The sequence below is a fragment of the Siniperca chuatsi genome, linkage group LG8 (assembly GCF_020085105.1).
Source record: "Siniperca chuatsi isolate FFG_IHB_CAS linkage group LG8, ASM2008510v1, whole genome shotgun sequence".
NCBI classification, from domain to species: domain Eukaryota; kingdom Metazoa; phylum Chordata; class Actinopteri; order Centrarchiformes; family Sinipercidae; genus Siniperca; species Siniperca chuatsi.
The window spans coordinates 21,718,169-21,734,123 of record NC_058049.1 but is presented as its reverse complement, the minus strand read 5'-3'; the positions used below and the strand labels follow the sequence as shown (position 1 = coordinate 21,734,123).

The window sequence follows — 15,955 nt, the reverse complement described above, 5'->3', positions numbered from 1 at the left end:
GGTCAGTGGTACTGCACCTGTGTCTCCGGTATGATGGGTTTCTCCCCTGGCTTGGAGCTGAAGAAGGAGGAGAGAGGGGATGCAATCACAAGAGGGTCAGGCCTGACGAAGCCGCTCAGGTCACAGCCCGGGATCGTGTTCTCTTCTGTCTTAAGCACCAGAGTGTCCATAGCATAAAACTGGCTCCAGGGCAGCCACACGGTGCGCTCCTGGCTCAGGAAGGGGGCGCGCTCGAACCGTAGGGTCAGTGATGCACCACCGTTAGCTATCAGGTCAAACCTGGAGAGGTTTGCGAGAAGAGGATGGGAATGAGGTACAGATGGGGAGTGTTGTGGTGGATGGTTATTTGTACTCATACACTGTCAGCGTTTGTTTCTTTTAATATAATATCTACTCCACTGCTTTAGGAATAACTCATCAATAAAAAAACACCTGGAATAAATTATTTCATTATGGTACAACACACTTTTACAACATACACGTCTAGACAGGCAGTCTAAAAGGTCTGAAATATGAATCACACAATGTTAGAGCACTGGTCTCAGTGTAGAAGTGATTTGTATTAGATGTTCTCCTTTAACCTTTTGTCACCAAATTATGGTTAACAGCTGTGGGTTAATGAGTAGTATAGAAATAGGTCACATACACATGTTTGTAATGGCAAATGGCCAGGGCTTTGTAAGTGTCTGGAACTGCTGTGGCCAAGAGCCTCTAACAACTGGAAGAAAATAGCACTCATCAAAAACTAAACAAGGTCAGACACAGGAACATGTTCATTCAAGTCACAAGTTCATGAAACTGGTGAGTAACTGCCCCTGAAATACAAGGTCAATTAAATGTTACTAGAAATTCAGATGTTTCAGCGTCAGCTTGGCCTAACTGGAGAAAATGCTGCAAAGAAAGCATTGATAAGAGGAGGAAAAGAGTGCTTAAAGAACCTGAGCCAGGAAACACAGAAACTGCAGATTTAATGAGTGGAGGTCAGTCTAAAGAACCAATAAATCAATTTTTGAAATAACATGTTACAGATGTCAGCCAGATATAACTTGTAGGGGGAGAAAATTAGACTGAAAAGTCAAATTAAAGCAGCCTAAAACTCCCCAGAAACTGGAATTCCTGCAGAAGAAATAGAAAGACATGTCAGGTGTTGGGAAAGTGCCTATTAAAGCAAAGGGTTATGGTATTTATGAATCCACAATTTCAAGGGTGTTTTTCATTTTTGCTTTAAAAGTTTCTTTGATGGCCCTATTATTTGGTTTTACATTTTGTAACATGTCTATTCTGAGTGAAACGTCTACTGTTGTAAAATTATATGACCTGACATAAAACATCATCAATTGTGAAAACAAGTCTTATTTCCTGCAATCGTTCTCAAACATTTGACTGGCACAATATAATGCATTATATATAGTATTTTTCTTTCACATTTTCCCATTGTTTTCATTCATAATGTAAATGTTTTCATTAAATTTTCATTTCAGTTATCTTTTTTATTATTATATTTTCACTTTGGAGATTGTGAGTGTTTAATCCTGAGTTGTCTTGTTCTTGTAAATACATTTACTCTGCTCTTATTTGAAATCACCCTTCCTTTCCTATGTCTAATTATTTGTGGCTGCAACAGTGTAGTTTCCTCATGAGATCATTGTAGTTTTCTAATGTAATCTAATCTAATTTTATCTAGTCTAATCTAATAATACAGCCTATGGTGAGGTAGTTTCAGCAAGGAGTGCTGGGTAGCTGTTGTACATACATTCCATCCTGCCGTGTCAGCGTGTATCCGTAGTGGGGATTGTTGACAAAAGACACGTTCACCCCCACCAGAGGGGTTCCATCTGTAGTCAACACCTGACCCCGGATTAGAGATGCCAAACTGGAAGGAGACAGAAGAAACAGAGTGAGAGAGCGATAGTCAATCTATCAGCCCAGCCTGCCTAACCATCAATCATCTGGTTTGATTAATCTCACCATCTTTTAATCATCCAATTTGCCCTATCATTTATTGCTCTGGTCTTCCACCACTCATTAATTAGAAATAATCAGCAACCCCCGCCATCTACATTAACTGCATGTCAATCATGTAAACAAACCATGACAATGTGGATGGATGTGTGTGTAGGTTTGTATATGACTGTGTGTGTGTGAGTGGCTGCGCCCTAGAGAACTGATACACATAGAATAACATTTAAACATTTCAAAGTATATCTTTGATGAGTTATTTCCTTTGAAACATCTGATGTTGGAATGTGTAAATGTATGCAGACAAGAATCAGCACCATGGACAGTCTTGGACAGTCTTGGCTGGAGTCTGAAGTCTATTTGATATTTGTTTTATTTAACCTAAATCTTTCATTGCACACATTTATCCACATAAATGTCACACCTTCTAAGAGCATCAATGTATTCTCTAATCTCACAGGCATGTACAATCATTTATAAAACATTATTGGCGAAAACAAAAAAGCAGCATGTACTCTCTACCCCCAAATTATGAAAATTAAAGCCAGTGAAATAAAAAAATACTTTTTGAATATTCATATGTGTCTGTGAAACATACATTTTTTTTGATGACTCATTCTGCACTAAGGGGCGTATACGTACATTTATCCAATCAAATGTGATTTGGGGTGTGTTAGCTTGTGGGTCAAAATGCCTAGTAGAGTGATATCAGGGGTTGGTCGGTGTGTGTTTGGATGTTTGTTTATGTTTCCAAGAGTCTGTGGTTTCGGCCGAATTGATTAATTCCTCTCTTGTTTTCTGCAGTACAAAACGCGAGTGAGGGTGGTGTGGAGGGAGGTGGATGGTTCTCTACAGCTCCAAAATGAGGAGGTTCTCCAGAGACTCAAAGCTCAATAGGTCATGTCCACTTTTGAGTGATCAGATCAAATTCTTCAAATCCCTCTTGAAATTGTACCCCACCCACATATTCCGTCTCGCTGGGAAAAAAGTCCCATCAGCTTTTGGAAGCTAAAGATGCCCTAAATGCTGTTTCACTGTGTTTTTAAGGTTAATGTTAAAACTACAAGCTTGGTTTTGAAGTTGTAACTCAGATCTGTGAAGTCTATGCGCAGCTTTGTCAGGCTCTTAACGCTGTGTGATGAAGCTGAATACAATTTTCCACAATGTGGACAATAAAGTTCCTATCTGAGGAACTCCTTCAGGCCATGGTCTAGGTAGGTGTCAAAGTCCCTGGTTGTCTAGGATATCATTGGTGCTGTGTATACTAAGAATGTGTGATTGTAGCCTGTGTTTGTGTGTTTTCCCGCCATACCTTGAGTTGAACGGGTTTTCCCCAGGGAGGATATGGGTGCTGTCCCGTCCAACAAGCATCTTGACGCGGTCGTAGAAGGAGCGGACGTGGGGCTGTGACATCGGGCTCTGCTGGATGACCTGGAGAGGGTCCCGGGAGCCCCGACACAGAGGGCTGTTCTGACAGGGACTCTGGATGCAGCAGTCTGGGTCCATGCAGTCTGTTAGTCCATCTGAGAGATAGAAAAAGAGCAATGTGATGGTGTAAGAGCGGCAAGGAATGGACCAAAAATCTACCCCTACTTCTTCCATTCTTGATTTAATATTTTGATAATCTTTGATTCTCTCACAGAGGAAAGTTTAATTTTGCCATTTGTAGTGAGGGCTCTTCTCATGAGACCGCTATCTTAATTCTATTTCTTGTTTTAATCCATTATTTTTCTCTATCATCCTTTATTCCTTTCACAAGCATTTTCTTTTTTTTTTGCAAGATGCATTCTTAAGTGAGGGCTGCACTTCAACAGTTCTACCCCAAATTGTCTCCTGCTCCCCTTAATTCACCTCCTTCGTTGTCCTTGTTGTCAGCGCAGGAGGTCTCCATGGCAACACTGCAGCCGGGGCCCCTCCAGCCTGTCTGGCATTCACAATGCCAACTTTGCTGTCCCATGGTACACTGGCCGTTCCCGTTACACAAGTTAGGGCAGCCATCTGCGAGGAGAGGACAGGAGGAGAGAGGGGGAGGGAGGTGAGAAGGAAGGAAAAAGGGGAGGGATGATGGGAGAGAAGCAGGGTGATGCTTGTTTGTTTTATCATCAGTGATACACAGATGAACACACACATTCTTACACACACACATGCTCATATGGTTATGATAGACCAATGAGTCTCACACAATTTAATAACCACACAGCAGCATACTGTAAGTATTGATTGTTCAAGAATCAATATAATTCAGCACATGCACACCTGCCCTTCTGTATGTCTTTACACCTGGGATGGCTGCTAACGTGTGTGTATGTGTGGACAGTGGTGGATAGATTGTTTGATTCACTTACTTGATAGAGCCCCACCCGATCATCACTCTCTCTCGCTCTCTCTCTCTCGCTTACTTATGATTCAGGGTAGGTAATGGGATTCTGATGGCCTGAGAGTAACGCTTTCTCATGAGAGAATGAGATTATGTTCGATGGAGTGTGTGTGTGTGTGTGCATGTGCGTGTGTATGTGTGTGTCTGTGCAGTGGCAGTCTATGAACTAATAAACCTTCACTTTAGCTTATGCAAAAAGCCCTACCAGAATCTGAGGCCCTGGAGCCAAGAAAGTTCTGTAACTAGCATAGCAAGGCCATCCTCTACTCAAGAGTGACTTTAAGGCAAGGAATAGCAGACATTTTAAGGGAGTCTGGATAAGGAAATTTGCAATTATAGAGAGCAGTGCCATTTTGTCAAAGTTACATCTGGTAAGTTTTGGTTGGTTGTAATGGTAAAGAACATTTAATGGAATAGTTTAACATTTTGGGACATATGCTAATTTGCTTTTTGCACAGACTTTGAAGAGAAGATTGAAACCACTCTCATTTTTGTCCGCTCAATATGAAGCTGGAGCCAGCAGGTTAGCTTAGCTTAGAATTAAGACTGGAAACAGCTAGTTTGGCTCTGTCCAAAGGTAACTAAATCCTCCTACCAGCACCTATGAAGTTCACAAATTAACAAGTTATATCTCGTTTGATTAATCCATACAAAACGTGTGTGAAACCTTCAATTTGCGGTTTTAGGTGGGTTTTTTTTAATGTGCAGGACTATGTCTTGGCTGGGAGCAGTGACTTCCTAGACTCTTGTTGTCACTGCGTGGTTACTAGGCAGCCAGCAGAGACTCCAGGAAGTTATTGTGCCCAGCCAAGAAAAAGTCCACATAACCCTCTGTAAGACCGCAACTTTTCACTTTTACACTTCTGACAGAGCCAGGCTGGCTGTTTCCAGTCTTTATGCTAAGATATGCTAATTGACTGCTGGCACCAGCTTCATATTGAACGTACAAATATGAAAATGGTATCGATCTTCTCATCTAACTCTTGGCAAGGAAGCAGATACGTGTATTTCCCAAAATGTCAAGCTATTCCTTTAAGATTACTCCTATATCAAAATAATCCCACTAAACTGGGTCCAAATAAGAACAACCGCAAAATGCCAAGAAAGAAATACTTTTGTTTCTGAAAGCTAACTGTGACATTTTTATATTCTATTTGATAGTTTGCATCCACGCTGAGACAATGTTGCCCATCAATGTCTTTTACAAAAAGGCCTTTAAACTCCTGGCCTGTCTTACCATTTTCCTGTATTGCTCTAAATCACAACTTAGCTCTAACACAAGATTGTGTGTTTGCCACATTATAATCTATCAGAGCAAGGGGAAAAGAAGGCATGATGACACACAATGACAATGTTTTCTCCAGCAGCACAAAGAGCCCCAAACAAACTTGTCACAGTTATTTCCTCTTCAATAAATGACGCAGCAGGATGCGACACTCTTAAGTCTACCCACGGGAGATGGAGGCAAAGACAGGGTTGACTGATAAAACAATACGTGCATGCACGCAAAGGTACTTGCTCCTGAACACACACACACACACCCAGCACGACGCACCCTAGAGATATGACCTGACATTTCCCACTCAGTAGTAGTGTGCCGACACAGAGTGAGGAAGGACAAAATAACCCAGCAAGAGATTATGAATATGAAATGCTTTTCATTGAGTCCTGCTCAGTAGATTAATGAACATATTTTCACTCAAGTTGCACTGTAGGATTTTGCCCTCTAACAAATCGCCGCATCAATAAAGCCATGCATTATGAATACAAATAGTGCAATCTAAACCGTGGCAGCAGCTAAATTAACAGGCATTTCACCCCGATTGGCATTTTATCATATGTCTCAAACACCAGGCAATGAGGGAAAGTCAACAAAGGACTTTGAGAAAGACAGTGCGCCATCTTGTATGAACTCCCAAGAAAGGGTGGGGGGGCAGAGAAGCTTAACCACGTTTTTCAGCTCAACAAGAGGAATCAAATCAAAGGTTTTTATCTTTAATTATTACTATTTTCTACATCAGGAGACTGCTCATGATGCTGTATTAACAGTCAGGCTGGAATAGATTGTCCCCAAGTATTGAGCTCAGGGAACAAAGGCAGTTAGCAGTGATTGCCTGTTAAATGGAGTTGCCATTTAAAGCAGCCAAATACTTATGAAGCACCCGGACAGGACAATCCATAGTGGGCATTGATCGGCTTGCCTGGGCAGGCCGGCACAAGGCTCCTCTCTCTTTAATGCCAGGGCCCAGTCGATACCCACTCATACTAACTAGAATAAAGTGGGATTTCAGAAACTATTAAGTCCACCCTCCCCACTAATGTAGTTGGACTCTGATGAAATCCCCTTAAAAAGGAGAAGAAATTGCCTTGGGTTATGGGTCAGCACACACACTCTTGTGTGGTGAGCGGTGTGTGTGTGTGGGTGTCAGGGTATATGACTGGATAGAGAAAGATACTGTGTAAGACTCCGAGGAAGAAGTGAGAAAGAGAGAGTGAGACAGAGATAGAGAAAGAGACAGAAAGAATGAGAACAAAGTGCATAAAAGAAACAGAGTCGAGACTTTGTGCTAAAAAGTTCCACCATTCTCTCCATTCCCCCCGTTTGTAACTCTGTCTCCTCTAAAGGTCACACAGTAAAGGTCACAGGCATACATTCAAGACCACTGCTTATAGATGGACCAGATAACTCTGCACTTTCTCAGATAAACCTCTAGTCATCTACTCTTACTATTCTTAACAAACTACCTTAGAAATTACATTGATTGTTTTACCCCTCATGTTCTCTGACCTGTCTCTCTGCTTCCCTTTGGCTCCATCTGTTCTTCTTTACTCTCCCCCTCTGTCTTGCTCCCTCTTTAACCCTGCGATTTACCTTTTCTCTGAGCTGGCTCTTCATAAAACAATGAGAGCTATTCCATTAAGCGTAGAGGGTGAGAGGACACTCTCAACGGTGCTCTGGGGACCAGTACTGTCAGGCAATCTGTGCCGCTCCGACAGAAGTTCAGCTGCGGGGCTATCTATTAAGTATTCTTGCTGTGCATGTGAGACATTTCACCCTAGACCTGCACTCTTCTCTGTTTGCGTCAATGTCTTAACCTTTGCCATGATTCTGTTTATCTTTGTGTGATCTGACTAAACTGCTTGGTTGTTTATTTTTTCTAGGCTTAGGTTGGAGGGGATGGGTTTGATGAAAAGATAGAAATCTGGAATTAATACTGTATGCTTGCTGAGTCACACACGCACAATCAAACACACACATGTGCACACAAAATAAATGTATTAGCCACTCTACCATGGCCGCAACCGTTGCCACAAATACCCAAATGCAAACACACACACACACTCGACAGCTCTGTGTTTTTTGACACCACAATAAGGCCTTGCATCAGTGGCCTATGAAATTCACCAATTACCTCAAAAGTTCTTTACGGCTTTCATCATTTTCTCCTCGTGTGAAGCAGCTGTGTTTACGCAATACATGACTAGAATACCTGAGCAGAGTTATGTGTTTGTGTTTCCACATTAGAACTATGGAGAAGAACACACTCACTCGCATGCACATCCACACATTCACAGCACAGCCCCTCAACACTGCTGATCCCACACTAGGCTCAACGGTACCCCACAACACATCTAGGCTCAATGACAGCTGGCCCTTGCTGTAGTGCACTGCTGTAAAAGGGAGTGCGCTACATGTAGGGAGTTATCATTGAGGCTGGCACCCTAATCTACGGACAGATAGCACCACAGAGTCTACAGAGCCAAGCCAGGCCAAAACCCACAAATGCAGCAGCTAGCTTCTACCACCACAGGCTAAGAAACAAAACACCAGAGTCAGAGTCAGATACGGTACCTGCTTTGTCAACCATGCTCCCATGGTCTGCAGTGGGAGAAAACGTGCAAAAGGTAAGAGATGGGGAGAGTATTTTTTTAAAATAAATGCAAGCAACATCATGCAGAGCTGAAATGAACAACAGGCAAGCTGAGATAAGCTAACACTGAGAGTGTCTGGTGCTAGTGAAGTGTGCTTGCCGCCAAGCTGAGGCCTGACAACTCTTTCATCTCAGGTTGATGCTGCAGTCAAAGCTGCCCTACTTTCTGATGGGGGAAATGGGGAGATCATAAACTGTTATTCCCCTGTGCGTATATATGTGTTGGCGTGCGTGTGTGCGCGTGTGTGTACGTGTGTACGTGTGTTGCTTTGTGTGTGTTTTGGTGTTTGTTTGTATGTGTATCAGATTGCAATCACAGGGTTTGTGGTGACAGGGAAATGAGACTTTGTGTCTCAAAGCGCTGTGGGTGAATCAAAGGAATCTGGCACTCATCCATCCAAAGTGACAGTGATGTCAGTATGAGAGAGTGATTGACTGACATTAAAAGTCACACTCACACACACTGGCACAACTGTGTGCATGCACACACACAAACAATGTGAGAGATATTTTTTTTGATCACAGTGAGGTGAAGAGTTTTACCTTTCATCGCATGACTTTGGTGCTTCAAAGGCCATAAAAACTAAGACTCCTGGAGTCTGCAGTTGAGAGGCAACCTAAAAACAGCTAAATCATGTTCTTTTGTAATCCTCCCACCCCCACTTCTAAGAAGTTTGCTCCTCTCCTCTCTGTTCGCCCACCTCCTATGTCAACCCCCCCCCTCTTCAAATTTCCCATGGTCTCACTTTTGCCTCCTTTTCTCATTTTCAAATTCCTTTAACAAAGTGGAAAGGAGCTGCCAGTTTAGTCTGACTGGGTGCTGGTGTTTTTGTGCACGCCCACGTGTTGACACGCAGACACATATCAAACACACACCTCCGCACCCACACACAAATACGCAGATGCACTCACCGATGGTGCAGTGCTCTCCGTTCCATCCCTGGTGACACTGGCACTTCCCGTCCTTGCAGGTGCCATGTTTGATGCAGAGCGGGTTGCACACACGTTGGTCACAGCCTGCGCCGGTCCAGCCCTCCTCACAGCGACAAGCTCCGCCCATACACACTCCATGTGTCCCACAGTCAACTGAGCACACCTCTGATGGAAGCGAGAAATTTGGGTCACAAACATTATTTCTGGACTCAAAAGTTGATGGTTTTTGTAGGTTTGTATTTCACTGTTTGTCATATGTGCATTTTGACACAATGGGGATACTACCCAGTAAGCATTCATTTAGTGACTTGCAGGTCAAAGGATGTCTAGGTGAGTTTTTTTTTTTTTGATATTTGGGTTACATACTGTATATCTGTTGTTTCAGCAGTATCAAAATGGCTATATCTCAACATGAAGCAGGTTGTTGAAATATAATCATTGAAATGGCATTGAATCAATAGTGATATGTAACCTGGACGTCTAAAAACGTTCACCCCAGTTTCAACCTGCAAGTCTGAAAATCAGTGCTATGTTTGAATTCATCCCCTGTAAAAGTGAGTAACAATGTCAAATTACCCTGGCAAGTGCCAGAAAAGGCAAGTGCCCAAAGCTGCAAAACAATCAAACACACATTACACTAAATACAATCCTCCATCACACGCCTTCAATTAAAATCATTGATTACAGTTTTGTGAAGACAGGGTTTATTTCCTGAGCCTCCATTACAGTCACTGTTTGGAAGGCTCAGATGTTGCAGGCAGCGATGGTGCATGTGGTGAGATGTGACAATCCCGTTCATGTACTCAGGACCCCTGGTGTGCGGGGAATGTAGTATGTACAGATGTTTTGATACACACTTGCTGAGGGATCCTGCAGTGTAGAACAATGTTGTCTTTATTAAAGTCAAGCATGGCTTCTCTCATAACAAATGCTGGAGCTCTGTTTGTGATCCTGAGATGGGAAGCTTTGTGAGGCTGGCATGGTGGAGGTTGTTGTCTTTCTTACAGTGGTAGTTCTATTTTATTGTGGAAGTTGAGTATTTCATTATAAAAGGCATTTAAACATGAACTCTTTTCGCTACTTTTACAGCAACTGGGAAATATGAGCCTCATGCACAGGAAGTGACTCCAGGCGCTCTCCCTTTTCCTCTTGTCCCCCCATACAGACGTTCATTCATCTTTGGTTAATTGTATGTGTCGCTATCCACAATGCAAACACACCTCCCAACATTCATGTAGCCATTGAGAAACATCTGGAATTGGCATTTCATTATCTCTCCTATACTAAAATCATCTAACATCATCTCCCAGGGCAATTTGGAATGAATTTCAAAATTCTAATCATAGTCTATAAAGCCCAGAATAGTTTGGTTCCCCAGTGCATTTCTGGCACGTTCACTGAAGTCCAATCAGACCTCTCAGGTCATCATACAATGGTCTTCCAACTGTACCTATAAGATCAAGATCTGGTGAGGAGGCTTTTAATTTGGCCGATCTCTCTGAGATCTGTCAATGTGTTGTGTAAAAGTAAAATTGACACTTTTTTCTGTTTCTTAGGCTTATGCTTAGTTGCGCTGTGTGTGTGGATCTGTGTTTTTGTCTGTGGGTGGGGTGCGGGGGTATGTTATGTGTTTGCTGGTATTGTTTGTGGGTGGTTATTCTTCATTTTTTCCCTGTGTTTCTTTTGTTGTTGTTGCTTTTTCTTGTATTTTATTTATTATATTATTTTATAAGTTACATGTTGTTGACCATTTTGGATTTTGAGCACTACCCTGATAATCGTAAAAAGCTGTCATGACCATACTGTCACTGACAGTCTATCGAGAGAGATGATTTTTTATAGCCTTGACAGTAAAAAACTTGTCACATTTTGTTGTTGTTCCAATTTGGCAGAGTTAATATAACAGTTGCTGTATTCTATTTCTCAGCAAGTTGTATTGTATTGGTCTTGTAGATTTCATCCAAACACAGTTTGAAAACCAAAGCAGTATGTAATAAAATTGTAATGGTTGGGACAATGGGTAGTCAGTAGCACTATTTTCCTAACTATGACACCCAAAACTCCATCATTACTCCATGTATTAGACTCTTGCAGCTGAACCAGCCCTGCAGTTGTACTTACCCATAGAGCAGTCAGGTCCCATCCAGTTGGGGTCACAGCTGCACAGCCCGGTGTCTGGTATGAAGGCCCCGTGGCCGTGGCACTGGTCTGGGCACTGGGCCCTAGGCAGCTCGCAGTGGAGCCCCCCCCAGCCTGGCTTACAGTGGCACTCCCCATTCACACAGATGCCATTGTTGGAACACGTCGGATCCAGGCAATCCACTGCATTAAGCCAGAGATACACCAATGTGAAAAGAAAATACAGAGAAAAACAAAATAAACACAAACCAACACAAGCTCTAATATATTAGAGCTGATGTTAGAAACAAATTAAATAATATGAGTTTTTTTAAAAAGAGACATGGCAGAGAACATATTTTCATTCTTTGTGTACACAAAACGATAATGAAATAAAAGAAAATACTACCAGACATATTACTAAGGCAATTAAAGCACGCAATAATGAATAGCTGAGTTTATAATTGGGGCATAGCAGCAAATGTGTTCTACTCTGAAAGAGCAGCGAGCCTCACTGAGACAATTTTCAGTGTGAGCGCTTGTGTATGCATTAGTGTGTATGCGCTTATGTGCTAATACATAAGGGATAATCTGACATAGTCAGTCTGCCAGGTTGACAGGCAGCTCTGAGTCCGAGCAGTGAGTGAAAACCAATTTGACAAATTACCTCCTCCCGGCAAAGCGCCCACCCGTCCCTCTTCTGGCCTTCTCTCATTGCTCTGTCCCAGTCGCTCCCACTTTCTCTCCCTCTCTCTCGTCCTTTTTGTCTGACACCTCTCTCAGCCCTCCTCCTCCCCCCCACCTCAGGCATGATTGACCCCGGTGCACCCCTTCGTGCATACACATTCATAAAAGCACGTGCTTGCACATAACCTCGGCCCTCCATTTCTGTTTGCCTGGCAGAAACGGCGGATCACAGTTATCGATTTTCATGTCGCTGGCACTCCAGGTAAATTGTTTGAGGGACTCTGCTGTGATGAATATTAGATTTGAGACCAGAGAAGGGAAAAAAAAAACTGGATGTGAGGGAGATGGAGAAAAAAAAAAAAGAAAGAGCAGGCGAAAATGCTGACCTTGTTCTCCTGCCCTGTGTCTTGACTTCTTCTGTCTATCACGCCACTCCTTTCTTCCCTTTGTCTTTCTTTCCCTCTCATCATCGTCACCCTTGGCACACTGCACTCTCTTTTCTCCCTCCTTTTCCAATTCTCTCTTTCTTCATACATATTCACCTCTCACCGCTGCCCTGACTCCCCCCCCCATCTCTTATCCCTCTCTTTTTCTCTCTTGCTTTCTATCTTTTTGACGACAGAAAATGTGGCCGATCCTTCTTAACAAGGATCAATAGAAGCAATTTCATCCCTTAATAAAATCTCTGATGTGTTTGGCTGTGGTCTCATACTTCATCTGTATATATGGAGGGAACGGACATTCAGTCAGGGTAAGATTATGTTATGATGAGCTGTCTAACTTGAGTTAGAAGGAGTGCATGTGTGTATGTGAATGTGTTTGTTGTGGTGCAACCATTCATGCTTCTTTTAAAATAATCACTCTGACTTGTTGAAACCCAAAGGTACAGGCAGAAAAAACCCAACTGACACAAATTAAACCATCAGACATCCTTAAGGATCACCACACCATTAACTCTGCCTCCTCTCACCCTCTGCACAGTTCTGCCCTTTGTAGCCGATGGAGCACACACAGTTGCCGTCAGTGCAGGTGCCGTGGCCGCTGCAAAGAGGGTCGATGCACTGCGTGACGGGGACATCACACTCGGGTCCCTTCCAGCCGCTGTAACACACACAGGAGCCCTTGTCGTACTGGCCGTTGCCACTGCACAGCACCGGGCATGCCGCTGGAGGAACGAGGAAAGGGAGGAAGGGTGAGAGATTAAACCCTGTGCGTGACAAAAGAAAAACAATTAGCAGGCTTTTTAGAGATTCTCATGCCGCCCACCCACACCCGCCTAACCCCACCAACATTTCCCCATGCAGGAGGGTGAATAGAGTGGTTAAGGGGCTGGAGAGTGGCAATGACACGAAGAGTAATTACAGGCAGAGGTAACTAAACTATTCATCAAAGCTGTCTATCCCAGGTGAGCACAGAGCCAGGGAGACGTTAGCTAGGGGAGCTGCCATCCATCATCAGTCATCTTGTCTCGGCTCCACCTAAGGCCATGCGCCATCTTACTGCTTCTAATCCTCTCTACTTGCTGCATGGAGCTGAAATGTGCCTGCTCGTCTAATCAGACAGAGCAAACGACAGAATTTTATGATGGAAGAAATACTTTTGTAAGCAGCTAATACCTTTGGAGCAGTCCATGCCATGGAATCCTGGAAAGCAATGGCACACACCAGAATTACACTCTCCGTTACCATGGCAATTGCGCGGACACTCTTGCACTGAATCTGTGAAGAAGACAAAGTGAGACAGAGAGAGGGAAACAGGGGAGGGGGTGAGAGAGTTTGATGGCAAGCATCAAAGCATTCGATTAAATCATTGGCACCATTCATTCTCTAAGATGCTACAAATCGAGTCAAGTTGCTCCGAGTCTCACTCAAGAAGACATCAAAAGCAAATGCCCTCCTCCAAGATCCTATGCATTCCTTTTCAGTGCTTTTTTTCATGGTGTGGCAAGAGTGCATTTTGAATCAGCCATTCCTCGAGACGCTATCCATTACCCATCCATCATTTCTCTGCACACTGTATCAGAAAAGAGTTCACATTGTTCACTGCTGCTCTTTCACCCCTCCTCTTCCCTATATTTCTTGCACCTCTCCCCTTGTTTTGGTTGATTACTCCTCACTCTGGCCCCACCAAGGTCATTAATACTTCATCCAGGTGTGGTTGCTTGGTGCAACTAGGCAGATTTTAGCTGGACTCCATGTGTGTGTTTCTGGCTGTGTGCATACATGACTTCATTGCTCCATCCACCTTTTAGTGGCTCTTAACCCACTTACCAGAAGAGAACAGTTTGGTGGGAAGAAACAGGGTCGATGCTAATGATAAGGAGGCATTTTGGACTTTTATCCGTCCCTTCCTCCTTCCCTCATGCTTTTTCCAGCTTCTGCTCTTCTTACACAAAGCACTCCTCAGCCTATGCACACTGCCTTCGTCTCTAACACTTCCTCCCTCTTTTTCTGTCCTCAGCCATTTCCCCCAAATCTCAGCCCCATGTCTCCCTCTTACCCTAATGCCACCCTCTCTTTCATTCCCCTCTTCAGCTCTTCCTCCTCCCGTCCTTCACTCCACTTCACTCCATTCTGGCTTTGCCCCCACCTATGTCTTTCCTCTAGCTCCCCCTCTCACTCCTCACTCTAATTCTGCCCTCGCCGCCTCTTCCTCTCCTTCTCTCCACTACTCCTACTGCTGAAAGCTCTACCACCAGATATTGACAGTGAAGGATTCTTTCACTCGGCTTGACTCTTTCTATCCATCCCCCTTGTTCTCACACTCATGCCTCCAACACAAGTGAAATGATCTGGGGTGCTTTTTCAAGTCCTAACATCCAATTTACAGGGTTGTAGTGGTATTTTATTCAGGTTCGAGACAATTGAGTTTTTGCTGCTGGTTGATATTTATCCTTTCACACATGCATACACACCAGTGATTCTACACTCTCTGATATAATAAGTTGTGTTTTGTTTTTGAATGCATACTATCAATTTATTCTACTATGTTTTGGCAAACACATATCTTTTAACTCACTAAGCAGTCCTGCCTACTTGACAATGTTGCAATAGTTGTGTTGCTAGTGGCAACATTGTGGACATGCTGCTGGTGAGTGTTTTTGCACCCTGTGAATGTGTAAAGTCTTTGACGGGGAAGAAATACGTGGAAGAAATATGACTAAAATGCTACCATTTCCCTCTTAAAGGGGAACTCTACCGATTCTACACATTACTGTTTACAGGTCTTGGGGGGTACTACTGCAAATGTGTAAAAAGTTGTATAAAGCCTTTTGTGGCTCCAGAGGGAGCTGCACAAAATCTGATAAATTGCCTGTCACTTGAGTCAGCATTGGTTGGGGCTGAAGACTACAAGATTGAAAATGAAAAAAATCTTACATTACATACATTAGCCGCTACTAGCATAACACACCTGAACTGCCTGGGTTGCATTGTGGGTAATGTAGGCACCAGGTTTTGACAAGGAAGAAGAATGTGTAGAATAAAAAAGACAATATCTCTGGTTGCTCTATCGATTTTTATTCTTACAAAAAACTGTCCATCGTGAGTCCGACAATATTATACTGTAGGAGTGCAATGCTAAATCAGTGGAGTACTCTTTTAACTGGTAGTGAATAGCTTTGTCTCCCTACTCTTTCCATCACCTAAATGCTGGTGCTTAATCTCATTTTACCTCCCAGCTGCCCCTCCTTCCATCACCTTTTTCCCCACCGTCCACCCACAACTACAAACGCTGACTCTGTCTCACCCATGACGTTTGTGCTGAAGGAAACCGTCTCTCTCTCCCGACCATCATTGTAGAAGGCCAGGTGCCAGGCACCGGCGTCCAGGTACTGGACAAACACTGCCTCATTGAGGACCACAGTTTGGATGCTCCTCCTCTCACGTGGAGACTCGACCACGCTCCACTTCTCCTTCCCGTCCAGGCGCTCCATATAGTCATACTGCAG

General features: G+C 43.4%; 1 protein-coding gene across 17 annotated transcripts in view; it reads right to left on the bottom strand.

Moving 5' to 3' along the window:
* tenm2a (teneurin transmembrane protein 2a) overlaps positions 1-15,955 on the bottom strand; it is a 202,441-nt gene that overhangs the window by 19,149 nt on the left and 167,337 nt on the right. For 13 of the 17 annotated variants that reach the window (XM_044205099.1, XM_044205097.1, XM_044205102.1 and 10 more), the window contains 10 exons: positions 15,754-15,949; positions 13,623-13,724; positions 12,977-13,171; positions 11,323-11,523; positions 9,181-9,366; positions 8,190-8,216; positions 3,811-3,957; positions 3,272-3,482; positions 1,754-1,873; positions 18-279 (listed from right to left, as the gene is read on the bottom strand). In XM_044205099.1, the coding sequence (XP_044061034.1) occupies positions 18-279; positions 1,754-1,873; positions 3,272-3,482; positions 3,811-3,957; positions 8,190-8,216; positions 9,181-9,366; positions 11,323-11,523; positions 12,977-13,171; positions 13,623-13,724; positions 15,754-15,949 (1,647 nt within the window). The remainder of the gene's footprint in view (positions 1-17; positions 280-1,753; positions 1,874-3,271; positions 3,483-3,810; positions 3,958-8,189; positions 8,217-9,180; positions 9,367-11,322; positions 11,524-12,976; positions 13,172-13,622; positions 13,725-15,753; positions 15,950-15,955) is intronic. The other 4 variants (XM_044205101.1, XM_044205103.1, XM_044205106.1 and 1 more) reach the window with 1 other exon arrangement.